General features: G+C 45.4%; 1 protein-coding gene across 4 annotated transcripts in view; it reads left to right on the top strand.

Annotated features, from left to right (window-relative positions):
- KIF13A (kinesin family member 13A) overlaps positions 1-23,404 on the top strand; it is an 836,323-nt gene that overhangs the window by 554,114 nt on the left and 258,805 nt on the right. For all 4 annotated transcript variants that reach the window (XM_078687977.1, XM_078687975.1, XM_078687976.1 and 1 more), the window contains 2 exons: positions 9,554-9,716; positions 10,552-10,692. In XM_078687977.1, coding sequence (XP_078544103.1) covers positions 9,554-9,716; positions 10,552-10,692 — 304 coding nt within the window. The remainder of the gene's footprint in view (positions 1-9,553; positions 9,717-10,551; positions 10,693-23,404) is intronic.

The raw sequence follows: 23,404 nt of genomic DNA, 5'->3' as shown, positions 1-23,404 counted from the left end.
ATGCAAATAAATGGATGTTTAATAGTTTATTTGCATGTGTGAATATGTGTGAGAGTATCTTTTGGATGACTGTCATTGTGTAACAGGATATATAGGTGTATCACTATATATGATGAGTGAGTATATGTATGAGTGACTACATAGAACTGTTGGTGAATGAGTGGATGTGTATATAGATGGTGGAATTAATGAATTGGTTGTTGTAACTGGTATGGGTATCTCCATTTAAAAAAAAATTGTAGTTTCTATTTTTGAATATGTGTTTCAAAGTTTACATTACAGTGAAAGGAGGTCTGCCACTTTGTCACAAGGATGGTGTCATGAGTGATGTCATGAGTGATGTCACTGACCATGTCATGAGTGATGTAATATGTGACGTCATCAGCAGTGCATTGCACGCGCAAGTTATAGTGAGTCCAACTAAATATAACGTGGGAATTTCAATGGTTTTATGCGAGTAAAACTTCCAGCTAACTATAACAGGTGTGAAACCTATGGTTTTTTCAGTGAATATATATATATATATATATATATATATATATATATATATATATATATATATATATAATCACTGCACTCGTCCAACTCGAACCAGCACTCCCCAATATCCCGGGGCACCACCGATCCTGAACAAACGAAAGCTGACCCAGCCACAAGGTGAAAAGAATGTTTATTTTAATTTCGTTGCATCGCCACCAGCATCACGGTTCGGCCTGCTCAGAGGCCTTGGTCACATGACGCTAGGGGTGGGACAGACTATTTTTAAAGTGCTAGTGCATAATTACAGAGACACATTATTGGTTAGGCACAAGTACCTGGTCATAGACATAGAAAACCTGTTTGTATTGTACGTTAGACAAGCCAATAAAGTTGCAATTTAAAAGAACAATTTTGCATATATACAACAGGCAAGACTGGATTTTCAATAAAAAAGATCCAACCAACGTACAAAGACATTATCATATTGTCTAGACAATGAGGGTGAAGGGGGGGAAAAAACAAAACTTTTGGTTTTTCACTGTAACGACATATTGCGAAAAGATAGGGGTAGACACAATGTTCAATTCCCCTATCATCCATGTTTTCACCATTACAAATCTACACACCCCTGTCTATGATGAGTATAATTCTAATATTACCCAAGTGGGTGAATATCACATGGCATATTCAATCATTGTATTTTCCAAATCACTTGTGACATACATTTGATAAATATAATCGCAATCACGTAAGTATAAATTTGTCAATGCAAAAAACGACATAAAATAAAGAGTGTCGTGAGCAGTGATGACAAAAAAATGAATTATAAATGTTAAAACCCCTCCCTGGATGGATGATGGGAGTATATTAAATTGATCATCATGAATCATTTTATCATAGTAGGGGAAACATCCAGTGGCAGCTCTGTTTCCGAACGAATATATATATATATATATATATATATCTTCCACCAAACAATAATTAATGTCTGCACACGTCCAAATGCTTTTTTAGAGGGTATTTATTCAAGAGACTTGCAAAGCCCCATTCACCTACGCGTTTCGACCGCAGGTCTTGATCACAGTGTTAACCACTGGTCCATTTTTTATTTTCACTTTTTATACTGTTTCTCCCAATTAGCCCATAATGAAGCATCTTGGGAGATGTAGTTTTATAGATAGAAAGCTAGACAGCTGAGTAGAACACAAACTTTGATTGATAAAAAACATCGGAATGTACCATCCAAAACGGAACCCATTAGAATGATTATTATGACGTTCAGTAAAGAGAGTCAGAATATAAAAAGGATTCTCAACAAATACTGGAACATCATCAAGAAAGATCCAGACATTGGTGACCAAATGAGTGAACATCCCTTGGTCACATTCAGAAGACCGCCTTCATTGCAAGATAGACTAGTGAATAGTCATTTTAAGATGAAGAAGAAAAATGATTGGTTGACCTCGCAACAAAAAGGCTTCACCAAATGTTTAGTGTGCAAAGCATGCACAGTAGGTTCATCCCTGAAATCTTTAAAGGATCCACAAGGAAAAAAGTTCAACATAGAACAAACAATAACTTGTAAAACCACACATGTAATCTACATTCTCACATGTGCCTGTGGTAAGAACTATATCGGGATGACCACTTGTCCGTTGCATAAAAGAATTCTGGAGCACATCCGTGCAATCCAAAATGGAGATATGTCCTACGCTATAGCCAAGCATATGTCAATGCACACTGGAAAAACCTGGAAAGACATACGCTATAGTGGGATAGCAACGATACTCCCGAACGAAAGAGGAGGAAACCGCAAATTGCAACTAAGAAGATTGGAGTCGCGTCTAATCATACGGTTCCAAACTAAGGCACCGAGAGGTTTGAACATGGATGATGAGATGTATGTTCATCTTTAATAACTTCTTGAATAGACTATTGGGGACTATAATCAGATGTGAGAGATCTGTATTTGAAACATTACACTTTATTGGAAATCTCTTTCTGCATACAATCTTTCTACACTTTTCACTACTTGGCTTTCTCAATACTGTTATAAAGGGCACTTAGCCCAGTACACAAACTCTTGGAATGTGGAATCTTTCATTAGGAGGTGACTTATGGCACTGAGCCATTTAATGCAACATACACTTTAGTGGTATTATATATTCAACTTTTGAATAATATTCCACTTATGTCGGCTTACCCACTTTGAGGGTAGTTAAAGGACAGAAAAAATTATTTTTGGTTTTTTCCCTTTTATTTCCGACTTTTGTACTCACTCCTCCTATGACTTCCCCACTTTCCTTTTACACCATTGAGAAAGTATAATTACTAAGATGACAATGTGAATCTTTTTGTAATTTTATATGTTGAAATTGTGTCATTTTGTTCTATAAAACTACATCTCCCAAGATGCTTCATTATGGGCTAATTGGGAGAAACAGTATAAAAAGTGAAAATAAAAAATGGACCAGTGGTTAACACTGTGATCAAGACCTGCGGTCGAAACGCGTAGGTGAATGGGGCTTTGCAAGTCTCTTGAATAAATACCCTCTAAAAAAGCATTTGGACGTGTGCAGACATTAATCATTGTTTGGTGGAAGATTGTTTTGTGGGGATACGTTCATCCCTGCTGTCTGGCACTGACCGTGATACAGCGTGCGCCTTCTAAAAGAACGTATTGGTGGCAGATATATATATATATATATATATATATATATATATATATATATATATATATATATATATTCAAGCAAGGTTCCCCGCGTGGGGAGATGTGGAGTCGCAAAGAAACTGACTCGTTAGCTCCAATTAGTGTAAGGAATTTCTTTTATTCCATCAGTCCAAGGGGTTATCAAAACAAAAACTACTTGGTAGTTTTTGTTTTGATAACCCCTTGGATTGATGGAATAAAAGAAATTCCTTACACTAATTGGAGCTAACGAGTCAGTTTCTTTGCGACTCCACATCTCCCCACGCGGGGAACCTTGCTTGAATTTGTCAGCAGTTGGGCTCAACTGCAGTAGTAATGCGGCCAAAGCAAGTAGCGCCTAACGGGAGAGGAAGGGAGCCATGCGGTAGATATATATATATATATATATATATTACCTACTGGCGATAGCCAGTAGGTATATATAGTTAGGATTGTTTTCCATAGGGAAATCGCAACATTCTATTGGGAATAACTTTGGCGCCGGTTGAGGGATCTGCCTGTAAATTTCCTTAACTTTGCCTCGCTGTGCTCCGCTCCTTCCCTGAAAGTTTCGGGGGGATTCGTCAAGCGGGAGCCGAGATAAAAGGGGGGTCCCAAAACGTGTTTTCCCCATGTTAATTTTCATAGGGCGGTTGGACTCACTTTTAGCCCGAACGGCTGAATGGTTTTCCACCAAACTTGGCAAAATTGTAGGGACTGGTAGCCCGATGTGCCTTTGCTATGTCTCAAGATATGTGCTCCAGTGGATTTTGAGTAATTTAGGTTAAAAAATATATATATATCTATAGCAGCTTACCCGTACGCTTACGGTACGCTTACCATATGCGTACCGTACGCGTACCTCTAGTGCGCGAGCTGCATTCTGATTGGCTGCCAATGTCTGTCAACACTCCAAAACAGAAACTGTTGGCAGCCATCTTGTGCCTCGGTAGACTGAGGCACAGGAAAGCAGAAAAACAAACGTGTAGAACTCAAAAAGGGGGCAGGGTAGAAGCATCCTGACCCCCTAGGCCTGCTCAGGGGGTCCCACAAGGACCCCCAAGGCCCCCCCAAAAAAAAAAAAAATCAGAAAGTCGCGGGGTACGCTTACGGTGCGCGTACCGTACGCGCACGGTACGCATACCCGTACGCGTACGGTGCGCGTACCTCATTTTTAAAAAAGATTTGGGGGCCTTGTAGAAACACCCTGACCCCCCTAGGGCTGTTCAGGTGGTCCCACAAGGATATTAAGATATATAAACGTTATCCGCTAATAGAATTAGCATTTAAAAAACCTTGCGAGTTCACTGAAAAAAACAAAGGTTTCAGGCCATATATAGTTAGGAATTAGCATTTAAAAAACCTTTGAAATTCACTGAAAAAAACCATAGGTTTCACACCAGTTATAGTTAGGAATTAGCATTTAAAAAAACCTATGAAATTCACTGAAAAAAACCATGGGTTTCACACCAGTTATAGTTAGGAATTAGCATTTAAAAAACCTATTAAATTCACTGAAAAAACCATAGGTTTGACACCAGTTATAGTTAGCTGAAGATTTTACTCATACACACACACACCCCACACACATACCCCCCCACACACACACCCCACACCCACACCCCCCCACACACACCCCCACACCCACACCTCCACCCACACCCAAACACCCCACACATCCACACCCACAACTTACACCCCCACCTACACCCACACACCCCACACACCCCCACCCACACACCCCACACACCCCCACCCACACACCCCACACACCCCCACCCACACACACACCTCACTCCCCCCCCACACACACACACACACACCTCACAGACACACCCCACACATCCCCCACACACACCTCACCCCCCCACACACACCTCTGACACACACCCCACACACACCCCACACACACATACACACACACCACACACACACCTCACACACACACCTCACACACACACACCTCACACACACACACCCACCCACACACCCACCCACACACACACCCACACACACACCCACACACACCCCCACACACACCCCCACACACACCCCCACACCCTCACACACACACACACCACACCACACACACACACACCACACACACACACACACACACTCTTTTTTTTATTTTTTTTTAGGGGGTGCGCGCCCTGGGACACGTATCGGTACACGTACCGGTACGCGTACCCTGGAGAAAAAAAGAAAGACAGAGTTTTTTAAAAATGTAGCATTTTTATATAAATTGGAGGTACCCCGCGACTTTTAAAAAAATATATATATATTATTATTTTTGCCTTGGGGGTCCTTGTGGGACCCCCTCAGCAGGCCTAGGGGGTCAGGGTGCTTCTACTCTGGCCCCTTTGCGAGTTTCACACCTTTGTTTCACTGCTTTCTTGTGCCTTGGTTCTAACAAGGCACAAGATGGCTGCCAACACTTCCTGGTTTTGAGTGTTGACAGACAATGGCAGCCAATCAGCATGCCTTCCCGAAAAAGCTGCATGGTCATTGGCTGTCAAGACTTCTAACCAGGAGTTGTTGGCATCCATCTTGTGCTAGTGTTGACAGACCGTGACAGCCAATCAGCATGCCTTCCCGAGAAAGCTGCATGCTCATTGGCTGTCAACACTTCTAACCAGGAAGTGTTGGCATCCATCTTGGGTCTTAGTAGACTGAGGCACAAGAAAGCAGAAAAACAAACGTGTAGAACACAAAAAGGGGGCAGGGTAGAAACACCCTGACCCCTTAGGGCTGCTCAGGTGGTCCCACTAGGATATTGATATATTTAAACGTTATCCGCTAATAGAATTAGCATTAAAAAAAACTTTGAAATTCACTGAAAAAACCATAGGTTTCAGGATTTATATAGTTAGGAATTAGCATTTAAAAAACCTTGCGAATTCACTGAAAAAACCGTAGGTTTCAGGCCTCATATAGTTAGGAATTAGCATTTAAAAAACCTTTGAAATTCACTGAAAAAACCATAGGTTTCAGGCTTTATATAGTTAGGAATTAGCATTTTTAAAAAAACTTGCAAATTCACTGAAAAAACCATAGGTTTCAGGATTTATATAGTTAGGAATTCGCATTTAAAAAACCTTGTAAATTCACTGAAAAAACCATAGGTTTCACGCCTTAGATAGTTAGGAATTAGCATTTAAAAAAACCTTTGAAATTCACTGAAAAAACCATAGGTTTCAGGAGTTATATAGTTAGGAATTAGCTTTTACAAAACCTTTGAAATTCACTCAAAAAACTATAAGTTTTAGTGGTGTTATAGTTAGCTGGACATTTTACTCATACAAAACCATTGAAATTGCTCCTATATAGTTAGTTGTACTAACTATATTTCGCGCACCCGCAATCCACTGCTGATGATGTCACATATTAGATCATTCATGACATGGTCAGTGACATCACTGATGACATCTCAAATTACATCACTGATGACATCACTGATGACATCATCCACGTGACAATCACATACACCTTTTCATACACTATTACAATTTTTCATCACTCTTTGTAAAATACAGAGTATCATATTTAAATCCATTGTCACAGCAACACAAGTATCTTAAAATCCACTCAGTGATTCATAGATGTATACACACATTTAATCACTTACCTATGGATTCACTCATACATGCTGTCAATGAACAATAGAACACTATCAAAAATACTTATACATCTATATCGACATTAAACAACAGCACGCATCCTATTCACATATGAAGTCATCCTACTCACTTATGCAAACAATGGATCATACTTACATATTTACTTAGCAAAACACTTATACAAACACCACTTCTTCTATTCATTTAGATAGAAAGTCATACTTAGTGAATTATAAAATCATTATTACAAGTATACATTTATCCATACAGTCACTCACACAATCATTGTGTCTTATGTATACTTATTTATATACAACAACTGACACATACACTGCCTTTTATTTTTCTAGTTTGTTGGACCTGTACCTTTGAGAAATATATTTGCTCATCACCACACCCATAAAGAGATTCCCTCACCCAAACTGTTAGAACATGTAGTTTTAACTTCATATATCTACTGAATCAACTGTTCACACATCTTTGGACAGTCACACACCCCCCACCGAACCACACACACTTTCACACTTCCATACAAATACTCAGTTAACTAATCAATAACTAATATAGACTTTCACATAGCTAGTAACCAACTGTAGAATCAGTTTACACAACAACTGACAAAGTGATGCAGATATACACACAGTTTAGTCACTATCCACTATATTTAGTGAGACATTATAAATTGGTCAAGTAAACAGTCAATTACACTGCTACTAAATCCTCCATCCAAATATTTATTTATATATATCCACTCATTCTTCAATGCAAATTGCTATATATATGATGCATATTTAAATAGCGAAGCAAACCACATTCACTGGATGATGTCATCAGTGATGTCATCAGTGATGTAATTTGAGATGTCATCAGTGATGTCACTGACCATGTCATGAATGATCTAATATGTGACATCATCAGCAGTGGATTGCGGGTGCGCGAAATATAGTTAGTACAACTAACTATATAGGAGCAATTTCAATGGCTTTGTATGAGTAAAATGTCCAGCTAACTATAACACCACTAACACTTATAGTTTTTTGAGTGAATTTCAAAGGTTTTGTAAAAGCTAATTCCTAACTATATAACTCCTGAAACCTATGGTTTTTTCAGTGAATATATATATATATATATATATATATATATATATGTGTGTATATGTGTATATATATATATGTGTATATGTGTATATATATATATGTGTATATGTGTATATATATATGTGTATATATGTATATATATATGTGTATATGTGTATATATATGTGTATATGTGTATATATATGTATATGTACTTTCTAACTTCATGTTCAGTGGGAAAATGCAAAAGCACAGATTCTGTAACCACTTTCTCACACTGACTGAATGAGTAGTAAAGTTATTGCTTTGCTGACTCTGGTCCACTGGCAGTTCCCTATAATTAGCTTATGAGCAACCACCCCACATCTCCAGTTCATCACAGCTACAGCTCAGTTAACTGGCAAGTTGAAAATGGTTGAATACACTAGGTATGCTGGGGAAAGAACTAGCTGGTCATGTAGATAGATGCCAGCTGGTAAGTGTTTTTGTTTTAACCACCATGATTGAAAATTAACTATTCGTCTGGTTATGCATTGTGCAGTTGGTGGTAACATATGAATAAGTACCAACCATGATTAAAAAAAAAAATAACTGCTTTCGTAGGCTTTTTGTTACTTCCAAATTGTCGGAGCTTTGCCTACCAGTTGCTTTACAGTGTTAATGTTCATCTTGCATCAAAGAAATTCTTTTTGACAGTGGCATAACGCATAATGATAGGGTTCCTCTGCAGATTGTAAATAGGGCCTCAGAGTTTCCGATATCCCACAGATATTCATTGGCCTTGGGCTGAATTGGGCTCCCCAAAGGGTTAAAACTTTGTTGGGAGTCACAAATGTCTGTCGACTCAACTTGCTCTCCTCCATCTGGTGCTCAAGTTGGTTGGATTAATTATGTAAACTGTTAGATTAATACTTCTACATTTTCTGTAGATGCATAGAAGGGATTATTGCACCTGATGATTTATTTCCCAGGTGAAGAAAAATATTTGGTGCATTGACCCATCAACCTGAATCATAAATCACAAATGCTTCCTTCAACAGAAATCCACCAGTATAGAGTTAGGTGAACACATTGAAGTCTTCACTATACATACATTTTCATGGATAGGAATTCCTTATTTATCAGTTTCTTTGAGGGTATTGTAGTTACAATTGTGCTTCTTCTGAAGTGAAAAGCACCTAAACCAGAGGCTGATTCAACGAATGAAAAAATACACTTCTCTTTTGTGTAACCCATGTGCTTAGTGGTCCACCACTCAATCCATAAAACTCCAGACTCATAGGGCTCTCCTCATTATTTTATTTGACCATCCCCTTCTGGTCAGTTCCAATTAGTTTGTATTCTATAAAGCCAGGTTGCTGTAGAAGTACAACATCCATCATTATTAGCTTTTTTTCATGCATGACTGAATTCAATTTCAAATACCTTTGGAGCCTTCAAATATCCTAATATTACTTGAAACTAACCAGTTTGATCCTTTCTTGCAGCCAAATTTAGTGCATCTCCCTTTCTTCTTTCCGTAAGACTTTGATATGCAAATGTGGTGTTATATTGCAGCACATGGCTGTCCCTAGAGCTGTTGATATTTGCATGTTTTCATTTTCAATCTTCGCTTCTGCGACTACCACTTGCCAATAATAAAAATAGATTGTCCTATATTTTTCATGTTGCCTACTGCATCACAGGGATGAATTGTTTCGGCAGAGCCTGGCAAAACTTAGAGAACAGATTGTGCGGGCCAACACCTTGGTGAGAGAAGCCAACTTCCTTGCTGAAGAAATGAGCAAGCAAACAGATTACCAAGTGACGCTTCAGATCCCTGCAGCGAATCTCAGCGCCAACCGGAAGGTAAGCAGTGAAAAAGGGCAAGGCAGGTGGTTGCGTGTACATTCTCTGAGGTATATTGATATTTCTTATCTTAATTATTATGCTTTTTGTATCAAACTAGGATATGTTTCCCCCCTCAGTCAAATACAGTTTAAGGAATAGGAAGGATTCATTTTATCACATCTTATTACACAAGTTTCCCCTTCCAGCATCTTCTCAGCTGGGGAAAGTGCAGCTACATTGCATGGTGTTAGATGGGTATTATTATAGTTACATTTCTTAAAGCTCTGCAAATCGTTGAAGGCTTGGCTGTTTTCTGCAGTTATCAGGTGCTTTCTTTTTTGCAAGGCTTTTGGCTTGCATGTTTGGTTTTACTTCCCTGATGTAGGACCAGCTTTTTCCCCTTTCCCTCCATGGAACAAAATCTAAATCGTATTACAAATTATTCAAATATAAATTAAATTAACCTTCGCAGATCCCTCTGCAGTGAACTCTTAAAACCATTCCCATCACCTCGTCCTGACATATTGCTCCTCTTTTTCATTTCTCCTTTTCTGTACAGTAGTCAAATTCTCCGTTACGGGTAAGAAACCTGTTCATCTCTAATTTGGAGTTCTCTGTAAAACATTCTAGAATCTACTTGGGTCTTGTTTTTTTCAGTAAAAACAACAAATAATAAATTGGAATGAATAGGCATCATTTCAGCTAGGTAAATGGTCAGTTTCCTTTTCTTGGAAAAAGGAAGTTGACTACTCTACAGATACCTGCCATCATACCTGGCTTGATGTAAATTGCTGGCCCAATGCTTAGAGTATTTTGGGTGATTTGCTTTCTCTTATTTCGTTCTTTTCCATAGCGGGGAGCAATTGTAAGTGAACCAGCCATTCAAGTGAGAAGAAAATGTAAAGGCACCCAAGTTTGGACAATTGAGAAGCTGGAGAACAAACTGATCGACATGCGGGATCTGTATCAAGAGTGGAAAGAGAAGCCTTCTGAGGTAAAAACAAAAATACTCTCAATGAACTATAATCTTGCCTTTCTTTATAGTTTGGTGTTAAAACACTCAATATATATTAGGTTTCTTTTATTTCTAAAAAAATAATTTAAAAATGTATTTTAAATTTAACTGCACCGTTCTACTCTCTCACAGGTCTTTTTTAGTTTTTGTAATTATTGGTACGATATACTTACCAGGGTATTGAGTGGCACGATGCTGTCTCACGTAGAACATGTGTGTACAAAGAGTTGATTGATAGCAAAGAAGCAACAACCACATACCTCAATGGCCAGGAAGAGCACATTGTGAAGGCAGTGATTGCCTTAAATCGCTGCGTGCTTGCCCTAGTCTGGCATTAAGGTCTTACTTTTTACTGTGTCTGGTGACCTGCTGTCTGTCAGGGTGATGGAGGGTGATGGATGTAATTTCCTTTATCACCTTGGCCCAACAACCACCCACTATATTAAAAGATCTCTGCCAGCCATGCGGAGATCTCTGAGACTTAAAAGCAGCTGCCATCATAACAAATCCTCTGAAGGCACAGAATCTGTTGAACAGCCATATGAAGTATGGTTTTGTTTCCCAAAAACAAACTCCTGAAATGAATTTGTTTTTGAGAAACTAAAATAAATACATGACCATAGCGCCCTGAAAGTTTTCTTCAAAGGTTTGGGAGTTTTAATATTTTTTTCTGTTCGTGCCCTCCAAAACTTCCCAAGCAGTACTGAACAGGAAAAAAGTCCAGCAGACCATCCACTCAAAATAAGTTGTATGAAGTGTAGTATTGTGTGTTGTTTGGGGTTAGTCCTCACAATGTAATCCTATCACTATACCCCAAAGATGGTTCTTGGATTTACACGAATAAATCCTTAGCTCAGTGTTGGTAGTGTGCAAAGAGCAGTCGGGCTTTACTAGAGCAACATGTGTTAAGCATTTCAGAGTGCCAACATGGACAATAAGTAATTGGCATGACTCAAGAGAAATCCAAGACCAATTTGTAAAAATAGAGTTGATTTGTATTGTAATTTAGATACCAAAATGAACTGAATATCGTACGTTTAACTGAAGTGATGGTTTTTTGAAGCAGTAGAAAATAAGTGCAAAATATTACAGTGCACATTTTAACATTGTGGTCAAGGGGATAAACCACAAGTGAGAATCAGTCACTTGCAGGTTGAATTGCCTTTTACCCTTGCAGGGTATAGGCGAAACAGGTCCCAGGACCAAGCCACAACAGTCAGTTAAATTTTACCTGGCCCGTGGAGCCTGGGTGCAGAGCTGTCCTTGGTGCTTAACAAGGGCAGCGGGAGCTGAAACGGTGCTGCTGGGGGAAAAGATGCAAAAAGACAACAATGGTGTGGTTGCTGACATCTGTCGAAGGTCGGCTGGAATTCCCTCTTAATTAGGGCTCCATGTATTCTGTTTTTACTGATTTTTACAGATAAATACAGACAGAAAACATGTATTTTCGTGACTGTATTTATTTTTAAATGTGGATAAAAACGGAAACTGGCTTTTTTTGGGAAATAATTCTAAATTCTGTCTCCCATGACCGCCAAGCCAATAGCTGTGTGGGTTGATAGGAAAGGGTTTTAAAAAAAAGAAAGGGATTTTAGTAACAAGGCTTTAACAGAAGCAAATATACACCAGGTTGATACTGAAATTTGCATCTTTTCATATAAGTGGATTGATTTAACTTCAGCTGGGTTTTCACAGCACTGAAACCTGGCAGGCATTCAAGCATGAGTGCATATTTATTGGTTAAATAAATGTGGAAATATACTAATTTCAGCTTCATTTTTTCACAAAGACAAAAATAACTATGCATACATACAGATAAAATTAGCAAAAAATAAATATGGATAAAAACAGACGGAAATATCAAAAAAATAAATACCATAAAACCGGGAGCCCTACTCTTAATGCAGCGTCAAGTGAAAGGGTCGCTTGCCGGACTGGCAACCAACCAGCCTTGACAGCAGTAAACAGTGCTGAAAGTAACTTTGATGTCGAGTTGCCTAGCGGAACACCGTAGCTGCCTGTAACTTCAGTGTCAATCCTTGTGCACAAAAGAGTATGACTGTTTTTATTGAACACTAATAGCTTTTTTTAATGAAAACGTATATGCACTAGCACCTGATATATTTTCACACTTAAAAACTGATGATTTTATGTTTTGAAATGAAGGAATCACTCGCGTTGTGTAGTTTTGAGGAGGCCCGAAGTTACCTGGCCGGAATGCGTTGACTTCTTCCTTTGGATTCCACAACAGATGTAAAGAAATATTGATACAAGAAACACCATTCAACAGTACAACATATATATATAGTTTATAGACATTAGGCGTGTGTTGATTGAATACACAGGTGGGCGACCTATAAGATGGACCCAGCATAAAAAAACAAGACGTGGGCCGCCATTAATTTTTGTTAAATAATATATGAGGAAAGAGTGCATACTTTTTGTAATCTTTAAATAGTATGGGTATTAGCATTATTTTGAAATAGAAAAATGAATATTAGGAACTGATTTACAGCTATCTCGAGTAGTCTTTCGATATAATTATTAAAATCATTATGTTAAGCAAGCAAATGTGGTCCAATAGTAATTAATAAACTATTGTTGACGAAGTAATAGAATCTATCCCTGGGCCAGTTGTTTCTTGCTATTATGGGTTAATTAGGCTCCCTCTTTATATACAGCTGTAACTTTGTGGAAAGCAGGAATACAGTTCCCACAATGCACTATACCATCTGTATTAGGGGGATCCCTTGGAGGGCCTGATGGCCAGCGATTCTTTGGGTTCAGAGCGTTTACCTGCAGTTTGCAGGGGACTAGTGCCACTTTTCCAGGGGAGTGTGAGGGTGCTTCAGGCTTCCACAGGGGTCCCTCTGTCAGGTGGGAGGGGGGGATGAGAGATGGCCTATGACGAGTCTCGATCAGGCAGGTCCAAGAGCATTGCCAAAGGTGCCAGGTATCCCTCTTTTTCTTTGGACAAGTGTCGTTGTTGCTGGTGCGGGGCTCTTCTTCTACTGTCCTCTTCGATGCAGGTTCTTCAGAACTGAAGTTCTGGTGTCAGGGGGGTCTCTTAAATCCTAGATTTAGGGTAATTAGGGGTGTGTGAGCTAATAGCCAACGGGCAGCTAGTCCCTGCTGCTAATCTGTCCATGAGGTGAGTACATCTGGGGTGGTGTTCACCTTTTCTACCCAGAACCCTCTATTTCGCCTCTCTTAAAGATGGCAGAAAATAAAGTTTAGTGTACAGACCAGGCTGCTGACCCTGGAGGTGTAGCTAGCCTTCTGGGGGTGTATTCCTCCTTGCATAATTAATTTCCCAACTGCTCAGTGCAAATGTGCCTGGGGTAGGGGAAGGACTATTTCCTCCACTGGGAGTCAGTTTTGATGCATATCAGAGGCGGTGCAGCCTTTGGAGCTCACCTCCTTGATATGCCACTTCACTGGCCTGCTTGGGAGGAGGGAGGTGTGACCTCTTTCCTGCCCAAACCTTTGTTTCTGACTCTGCAGGAGGTCAGTATCCTGTCTTGGCGGCAGTAAACCTGGGAAGCGCGGGCTGGCCACCCAGAGCATAGAGAAGCTGAGGCAACCAGGTGGGAAACCTTTAATGGTAGGCACCTGGGTGCATGTATGTCACCCAGAGCACAAGATTATTGTCGGGAGTGAGAAGGCATATTGTTTGATACTTAACTTGACATATTTCGCTAGTGCCATAATGGAGCTGCCAACCTCAAGAATACCCGGGTGGCAGCCTCTAATCCTATGGACAGCTAATTATTATAGTAGTTTCCAATGGAAAACAGTACTATAGGGACATATAGGCTTACACTTGTTTGCCCTCACCTTTAATATAACGCACCCTGCCTCCTGGGCTGAAGAGGCATTCCTTAGGGATGCCTGACCTATATTAAAAACATTGGTTATTGAGGGCACAGTTGAGTTTGAGCAGTGTGCACTGCTCTTGCAGTCTGCAATGGCAGGAATACTATCAGTAGTTTACTTGAGTCACTCAGGGTTGCACAAAACTATGCTGCAGCCCTGGGGATCTCTTTACCACCTATGCCCCGAGTACCGCTGGTAGCATAATCTAGGGTCTATCTAAGGGGGTAAAGTTCTTGTCAGTTGAGATTGCAAATTCACACATAACAGTTTTAAAGAGAGAGCACTGGCTCTGGAAACTGGCTAGCAGGATTCAGAGCACTGTCAAATTCGAAAATCTATCTAGTAGTCCAAATGGGGTCGCAAAGTGGGGGGCATCTGCAGAGAGCCTGGTTTACTTACAACTGTCTAATGTACCTACACTGAAAGGTGCAACTCTGTTGGGTGTCATCAGTGTAGGGATTCTAATGGCAGAGTCAGCTGAGGCACTGGCGCTGGAAATCTATGTGAAAGAATGCGTACCCTTATTGAAGACATACAAATACACCATCAGCAGGATTATACTGAAATGTTGCAAGAAGATTTGTTGATGGCCAACCAAATAATTAGGGCTGCAATAGATTCTACTGATTTGGCAGCAACTGGATATTGCCATGGCATGGCCAGAAGATCTGCATGGCTATGTTTAACAACTCTAAAACCAGAAGCACAATTAAATATTCTGAATCTTCCTTTTTGTGGGAATACCTTCTTTAGCCAGCACACAGAGGAAGATATGCAAAAGATGGCAAATGAGACAGTGAAAGCAATCTGTCTCAAGAACAGAAGAAATTCTTACAACCACAGTACAGATCAAGAGATCATAGATTTTATCAGCTTAGGGCCCAAACCCTCACTCGTTCTGCAGTACGCAACAGTAGCAGTATCCCATGCCAACGCCAAACATCTAAAACAAATTTAACCCAGTGGAAATCTCCATCTTCTAGAGGAAGGCAATTATCTGTACAATGCGTAACAACTTAAGTCCCTCAGCCCCTGCCACCCTGGTTCCCACTACAGTAGAGGGAGCTGTATCCTTGAATATGATAGAGTGGACTTTAATCACAATAGACAAATGGGTACTAAATATTGTAGATCGTGAATATTTTCTACATTTCAAAATCAACCCTCTGCCATTCCCACCAAATCCGACTGCAAAGTACCAACTATCTGTCCTCAGGAAAGAAACATTATTCCTGTTAAAGAAAGGAGCTATCGAACCTCTTTCTTCAAACAAAAACGTGTTGGAATGTACTGCTGCTATTTTCTAATAATGAAACAGGACCAAAAAGAGAATTCAGACCCATGTTAGATCTAAGAAACACAATCCAATTTAACCCCCAAAAAAATTATGAATGTTAGCTCTTCATCAAATTTGCCTGCAACTGAGAGAATAAGATTGGATGTGCACAATAGACTCCTATTTCTACATCTCTATAGCTCATTCCCACAGATAATCTCTGCTATCTCTAGTAGGAAACGCTCATTATCAATACACAGTACTCCCATTTAGCCTAAAATCTGTGCCACACACAATTTTATAATGCAGGGCTGTAGTAGCCCCTCAACTAAAAAGAAAAGGAATATTCATTTATCCTTACTTAGTGAATTGGCTGCTGAAAGCACACGGCCATCACAAGGTAGCACACGACTTCCTAGTGACATTGAAATTGCTGAGCAGATTAGGTCTACAGATCAATGAACACACATCAATATCCATTCTAATGCAACACATTCACTTCTCTAGGGGCAACATTGGACACTATAAAAGCAAGAGTGTATCCTTCAGAGGAGAACGTTTCTTCTATTAGGAACAGATGACATATCTTCAGGACAATCAGTCACCCAATTGCGTGAAATGTAGCCTCACTTCTAGGACTGATGGCCTCTTGCATAAACATTGTTCCAAATGCAAGGTTACATATGAGACCTCTCCAGCAGTGCTCAGGAGACAAATAGAGTTAAAAATAGAATATTTGGGAAGACAGGCTGACCCTGACATTAGCAGCATGGCAGTCCATCACATGGTGATGCAAAAGTCAGAATTTGCTAGTGGGAACGTCATTTTGCGGTGGTGTTAGGGTGACAGGGGTGAGGGGGTGGGTGTGTGAGGGTGTGGGAGGGTGTGAGGGTGTGTGTGGGGGTGTGAAGTTGTGAGGGTGTGTGAGGGTGTGTGGTTGTGAGGGTGTGACGGGGGTGAGGGTGAGTGAGGGTGGACGTGTGAGGGTGAGGGGGTGTGAGGGTGAGGGTGTGTGAAGTTGAAAGGGTGTGTGAGGGTGTGTGTGAGGGTGAGGCTGTGAGGGAGTGTGAGGGCGTGTAAGGTTGAGAGGGTGTCTGAGGGTGAGAGGGTGGGTGTGAGGGTGAGTGAGGGTGTGCGAGGGTGAGGGTGTGCGAAGGTAAGGGGCGGTGAGGGGATGTGAGGGTGAGGGGGTGTGAGGGTGAGGGGGTGTGAGGGGGTATGAGAGAGCGAGGGGGTGTGAGGGTGAGGGGGTGTGAGGGTGAAAAGGTATGTTAGGGTGAGTGAGGGTGACTGGGTGAGGGTGTGTGAGGGGTAGGGTGTGTGAGGGTGAGGGGGTGTGAGAGTGAGGGTGAGGGGGTGTGAGGGTGAAAAGGTATGTTAGGGTGAGTGAGGGTGACTGGCTGAGGGTGTGTGAGGGGTAGGGTGTGTGAGGGTGAGTGGGTGTGAGAGTGAGGGTGAGGGGGTGTGAGGGGGTGGGGTGAGCGTTTTGGGTTGTGAGGGTGACGGTGCGAGGGTGAGTGAGGGTGGACGTGTGAGGGGGTGTGAGGGTGTGTGAAGGTGAAAGGGTGTGTGAGGATGAGGCTGTGAGGGGGTGTGAGGGTGAGGGGGTGTGAGGGTGAGGGGGTGTGAGGGGGTGTGAGAGAGTGAGGGTGAGTGTGTGTGAGGGTGATTGTGTATGTGAGGGTGATTGTGTGTGTGAGGGTGAGGGTGAGTGTGTGTGTGTGAGGGTGAGTGTGTGTGTGTGAGGGTGAGTGTGTGCGTGAGGGTGAGTGTGTGCGTGAGGGTGAGTGTGTGCGTGAGGGTGAGTGTGTGCGTGAGGGTGTGCGTGAGGGTGTGCGTGTGCGTGAGGGTGAGTGTGAGTGTGTGCGTGAGGGTGAGTGTGAGTGTGAGTGTGTGTGTGAGGGTGAGTGTATGAGGGTGAGTGTATGAGGGTGAGTGTATGAGGGTGAGTGTGTGAGGGTGAGTGCGTGAGGGTGAGTGTGTGCGTGAGGGTGAGTGTGTGCGTGAGGGTGAGTGCGTGCCTGAGGGTGAGTGCGTGCCTGAGGGTGAGTGCGTGCCTGAGGGTGAGTGCGTGCCTGAGGGTGAGTGCGTGCGTGAGGGTGAGTGCGTGCGTGAGGGTGAGTGCGTGCGTGAGGGTGAGTGCGTGCGTGAGGGTGAGTGTGTGCGTGAGGGTGAGTGTGTGCGTGAGGGTGAGTGTGTGCGTGAGGGTGAGTGTGTGCGTGAGGGTGAGTGTGTGCGAGGGGTAGGGTGTGCGAGGGGTAGGGTGTGCGAGGGTTAGGGTGTGCGAGGGGTAGGGTGTGCGAGGGGTAGGGTGTGTGAGGGGTAGGGGGTGTGAGGGTGAGGGGGTGTGAGGGTGAGGGTGACGGGTGTGAGGGTGAGTGAGGGTGGACGTGTGAGGGTGAGGGGGTGTGAGGGTGTGAGGGTGAGGGTGTGTGAAGGTGAAAGGGTGTGTGAGGATGAGGCTGTGAGGGGGTGTGTGAGGGTGAGGGTGAGTGTGTGTGTGAGTGTGTGTGTGTGAGTGTGTGTGAGTGTGTGTGTGTGAGTGTGTGTGTGTGAGGGTGAGGGTGTGTGTGAGGGTGAGGGTGTGTGTGAGGGTGAGGGTGTGGGTGAGGGTGTGTGTGAGGGTGAGGGGGTGTGTGAGGGTGAGGGTGTGTGTGAGGGTGAGGGTGTGTGTGAGGGTGAGGGTGTGTGTGAGGGTGAGGGTGTGTGTGTGTGTGAGGGTGAGTGTGTGTGTGTGAGGGTGAGTGTGTGTGTGTGAGTGTGTGTGTGTGAGTGTGAGTGTGTGAGGGTGAGGGTGTGTGTGAGGGTGAGGGTGTGTGTGAGGGTGTGTGTGAGGGTGAGGGTGTGTGTGAGGGTGAGGGTGTGTGTGAGGGTGAGGGTGTGTGTGAGGGTGAGGGTGTGTGTGAGGGTGAGGGTGTGTGTGAGGGTGAGGGTGTGTGTGAGGGTGAGGGTGTGTGTGAGGGTGTGTGTGAGGGTGAGGGTGTGTGTGAGGGTGAGTGTGTGTGTGTGAGGGTGAGTGTGTGTGTGTGAGGGTGAGTGTGTGTGTGTGAGGGTGAGTGTGTGTGTGAGGGTGAGTGTGTGTGTGAGGGTGAAAGTGTGTGCGTGTGTGATGCTGAGTGTGTGTGAGGGTGAGTGTGTGTGTGAGGGTGAGTGTGTGTGTGAGGGTGAGTGTGTGTGTGAGGGTGAGTGTGTGTGTGAGGGTGAGTGTGTGTGTGAGGGTGAGTGTGTGTGTGAGGGTGAGTGTGTGTGTGAGGGTGAGGGTGAGTGTGTGGGTGTGGGTGTGTGAGGGTGAGGGGGCTGAGGGTGTGTGAGGGTGAGTGGGTGTGTGAGGGTGAGGGTGAGTGGGTGGGTGAGGGTGAGTGGGTGCGTGAGGGTGAGGGTGAGTGTGTGCGTGAGGGTGAGGGTGAGGGTGAGGGTGAGTGTGTGCGTGAGGGTGAGTGTGTGCGTGAGGGTGAGTGTGTGCGTGAGGGTGAGTGTGTGCGTGAGGGTGAGTGTGTGCGTGAGGGTGAGTGTGTGTGTGAGGGTGAGGGTGTGTGTGAGGGTGAGGGTGTGTGTGAGGGTGAGGGTGTGTGTGAGGGTGAGGGTGTGTGTGAGGGTGAGGGTGTGTGTGAGGGTGAGGGTGAGGGTGAGTGTGTGTGTGTGAGGGTGAGTGTGTGTGTGTGAGGGTGAGTGTGTGTGTGTGTGTGAGGGTGAGTGTGTGTGTGAGGGTGAGTGTGTGTGTGTGAGGGTGAGTGTGTGTGTGTGAGGGTGAGTGTGTGTGTGAGGGTGAGTGTGTGTGTGAGGGTGAAAGTGTGTGCGTGTGTGATGCTGAGTGTGTGTGAGGGTGAGTGTGTGTGTGAGGGTGAGTGTGTGTGTGAGGGTGAGTGTGTGTGTGAGGGTGAGTGTGTGTGTGAGGGTGAGTGTGTGTGTGAGGGTGAGTGTGTGTGTGAGGGTGAGTGTGTGTGTGAGGGTGAGTGTGTGTGTGAGGGTGAGTGTGTGTGTGAGGGTGAGTGTGTGTGTGAGGGTGAGTGTGTGTGTGAGGGTGAGTGTGTGGGTGTGAGGGTGAGTGTGTGTGTGTGTGAGTGTGAGTGTGTGAGGGTGAGGGTGTGTGTGAGGGTGAGGGTGTGGGTGAGGGTGTGTGTGAGGGTGAGGGTGTGTGTGAGGGTGAGGGTGTGTGTGAGGGTGAGGGTGTGTGTGAGGGTGAGGGTGTGTGTGAGGGTGAGGGTGTGTGTGAGGGTGAGGGTGTGTGTGAGGGTGTGTGTGAGGGTGAGGGTGTGTGTGAGGGTGAGTGTGTGTGTGTGAGGGTGAGTGTGTGTGTGTGAGGGTGAGTGTGTGTGTGTGAGGGTGAGTGTGTGTGTGAGGGTGAGTGTGTGTGTGAGGGTGAAAGTGTGTGCGTGTGTGATGCTGAGTGTGTGTGAGGGTGAGTGTGTGTGTGAGGGTGAGTGTGTGTGTGAGGGTGAGTGTGTGTGTGAGGGTGAGTGTGTGTGTGAGGGTGAGTGTGTGTGTGAGGGTGAGTGTGTGTGTGAGGGTGAGTGTGTGTGTGAGGGTGAGGGTGAGTGTGTGGGTGTGGGTGTGTGAGGGTGAGGGGGCTGAGGGTGTGTGAGGGTGAGTGGGTGTGTGAGGGTGAGGGTGAGTGGGTGGGTGAGGGTGAGTGGGTGCGTGAGGGTGAGGGTGAGTGTGTGCGTGAGGGTGAGGGTGAGGGTGAGTGTGTGCGTGAGGGTGAGTGTGTGCGTGAGGGTGAGTGTGTGCGTGAGGGTGAGTGTGTGCGTGAGGGTGAGTGTGTGCGTGAGGGTGAGTGTGTGCGTGAGGGTGAGTGTGTGCGTGAGGGTGAGTGTGTGCGTGAGGGTGAGTGCGTGCGTGAGGGTGAGTGCGTGCGTGAGGGTGAGTGCGTGCGTGAGGGTGAGTGCGTGCGTGAGGTCGTGCGAGGGGTAGGGTGTGCGAGGGGTAGGGTGTGCGAGGGGTAGGGTGTGCGAGGGGTAGGGTGTGCGAGGGGTAGGGTGTGCGAGGGGTAGGGGGTGTGAGGGTGAGGGGGTGTGAGGGTGAGGGTGACGGGTGTGAGGGTGAGTGGGTGTGTGAGGGTGAGTGGGTGTGTGAGGGTGAGGGTGAGTGGGTGTGTGAGGGTGAGTGGGTGTGTGAGGGTGAGGGTGAGTGGGTGTGTGAGGGTGAGGGTGAGTGGGTGCGTGAGGGTGAGGGTGAGTGTGTGCGTGAGGGTGAGTGTGTGCCTGAGGGTGAGTGCGTGCCTGAGGGTGAGTGCGTGCCTGAGGGTGAGTGCGTGCCTGAGGGTGAGTGCGTGCCTGAGGGTGAGTGCGTGCGTGAGGGTGAGTGTGTGCGTGAGGGTGAGTGTGTGCGTGAGGGTGAGTGTGTGCGTGAGGGTGAGTGTGTGCGTGAGGGTGAGTGTGTGCGAGGGGTAGGCTGTGCGAGGGGTAGGGTGTGCGAGGGTTAGGGTGTGCGAGGGGTAGGGTGTGCGAGGGGTAGTGTGTGTGAGGGGTAGGGGGTGTGAGGGGTAGGGGTTGTGAGGGTGAGGGGGTGTGAGGGTGAGGGTGACGGGTGTGAGGGTGAGTGGGTGTGTGAGGGTGAGGGTGAGTGGGTGTGTGAGGGTGAGTGGGTGTGTGAGGGTGAGGGTGAGTGGGTGTGTGAGGGTGAGGATGAGTGGGTGCGTGAGGGTGAGTGTGTGCGTGAGGGTGAGTGTGTGCGTGAGGGTGAGTGTGTGCGTGAGGGTGAGTGTGTGCGTGAGGGTGAGTGCGTGCCTGAGGGTGAGTGCGTGCCTGAGGGTGAGTGCGTGCCTGAGGGTGAGTGCGTGCCTGAGGGTGAGTGCGTGCGTGAGGGTGAGTGCGTGCGTGAGGGTGAGTGCGTGCGTGAGGGTGAGTGCGTGCGTGAGGGTGAGTGCGTGCGTGAGGGTGAGTGCGTGCGTGAGGGTGAGTGCGTGCGAGGGGTAGGGTGTGCGAGGGGTAGGGTGTGCGAGGGTTAGGGTGTGCGAGGGGTAGGGTGTGCGAGGGGTAGGGTGTGTGAGGGGTAGGGTGTGTGAGGGGTAGGGTGTGTGAGGGGTAGGGGGTGTGAGGGTGAGGGTGACGGGTGTGAGGGTGAGTGAGGGTGGACGTGTGAGGGTGAGTGAGGGTGGACGTGTGAGGGTGAGGGGGTGTGAGGGTGAGGGTGTGTGAAGGTGAAAGGGTGTGTGAGGATGAGGCTGTGAGGGGGTGTGTGAGGGTGAGTGTGTGTGTGTGAGTGTGTGTGTGTGTGTGTAGTGGAGAAGCGTGGCTCAGTGGTTAGAGGCGGCAGACCCGGAAGCTGAGATCGACCGTGGACCAGGGTTCGATTCCCCGCCTCGGCGGGTCTCGGGCTCAAAATTCCACAGACTTGACAATTCTCGCTCTGGTGCCTACTCAACTCACGGGGTCACACTCTGCGACTCTGGGCAATAGCTTGCTTAATCTCCACTACGGCCCCTCGCGGCGGGATGCCTGGCTTTCACCTTGTGGACACCCTGCCGGGGTTTCTCACAGGGGAATACCAGGACGGGTTCCCTAAGCAAGCGCCGGGACGCTTACGGGCAGCTGTGCGCTTTACAAGTCCAGCACATTTACATTTACATTTGTGAGTGTGTGTGTGTGAGTGTGTGTGTGTGAGGGTGTGTGTGAGGGTGAGGGTGTGTGAGGGTGAGGGTGTGTGTGAGGGTGAGGGTGTGTGTGAGGGTGAGGGTGTGTGTGAGGGTGAGGGTGTGTGTGAGGGTGAGGGTGAGTGTGTGTGTGAGGGTGAGTGTGTGTGTGTGAGGGTGAGTGTGAGGGTGAGGGTGTGTGTGAGGGTGAGGGTGAGTGTGTGTGTGTGTGTGAGGGTGAGTGTGTGTGTGAGGGTGAGTGAGGGTGAGAGTGTGTGCGTGTGTGATGCTGAGTGTGTGTGAGGGTGAGTGTGTGTGTGAGGGTGAGGGTGAGTGTGTGTGAGGGTGAGTGTGTGTGTGAGGGTGAGTGTGTGTGTGAGGGTGAGTGTGTGTGAGGGTGAGTGTGTGTGAGGGGGTGTGTGAGGGTGAGGGGGCTGAGGGTGTGTGAGGGTGAGGGGGCTGAGGGTGTGTGAGGTTGAGGGGGCTGAGGGTGAGGGGGCTGAGGGTGTGTGAGGGTGAGGGGGCTGAGGGTGGGTGAGGGGGTTGTGAGGGGGTGAGGGTGTGAGGGTGAGGTGAGTGAGGGTGAGTGAGGTTGGGCCACGGTGTCTCTGAAAGCAGTTGTTTTCATTTACTTGGTGCGGGTTCAGGTCCGATAGAACGAAATGATACGGGCTAGGCGCATTCCTCAGCCGTGAAGCCATTCCAAGAGCCGTTTTAAAGTTAACAGGAGAATTTCCAAGAGCATTGTTGTTGTCAGAGTGACTTTTAACATTTCACAATTCGTGCTCAAATTAAGTTATATTTATTTGTAGCAAGTAGGATTTCCGATTTTTTAAAATGAGTGCTGCAAAATGACGACACCGGAACTTTTCTTGGTTCTTGAGACCAATTTTGTCGTGGAGAGTTTTCGGCGCCAATTTCATCCGAAAAAGCTGTACTACTATTTAGGCACATGCATTGTTACACTT

Source organism: Lissotriton helveticus, chromosome 4_1, assembly GCF_964261635.1.
Source record: "Lissotriton helveticus chromosome 4_1, aLisHel1.1, whole genome shotgun sequence".
NCBI classification, from domain to species: Eukaryota; Metazoa; Chordata; class Amphibia; order Caudata; family Salamandridae; genus Lissotriton; species Lissotriton helveticus.
This window is presented reverse-complemented; position numbering and strand designations above follow the sequence as displayed.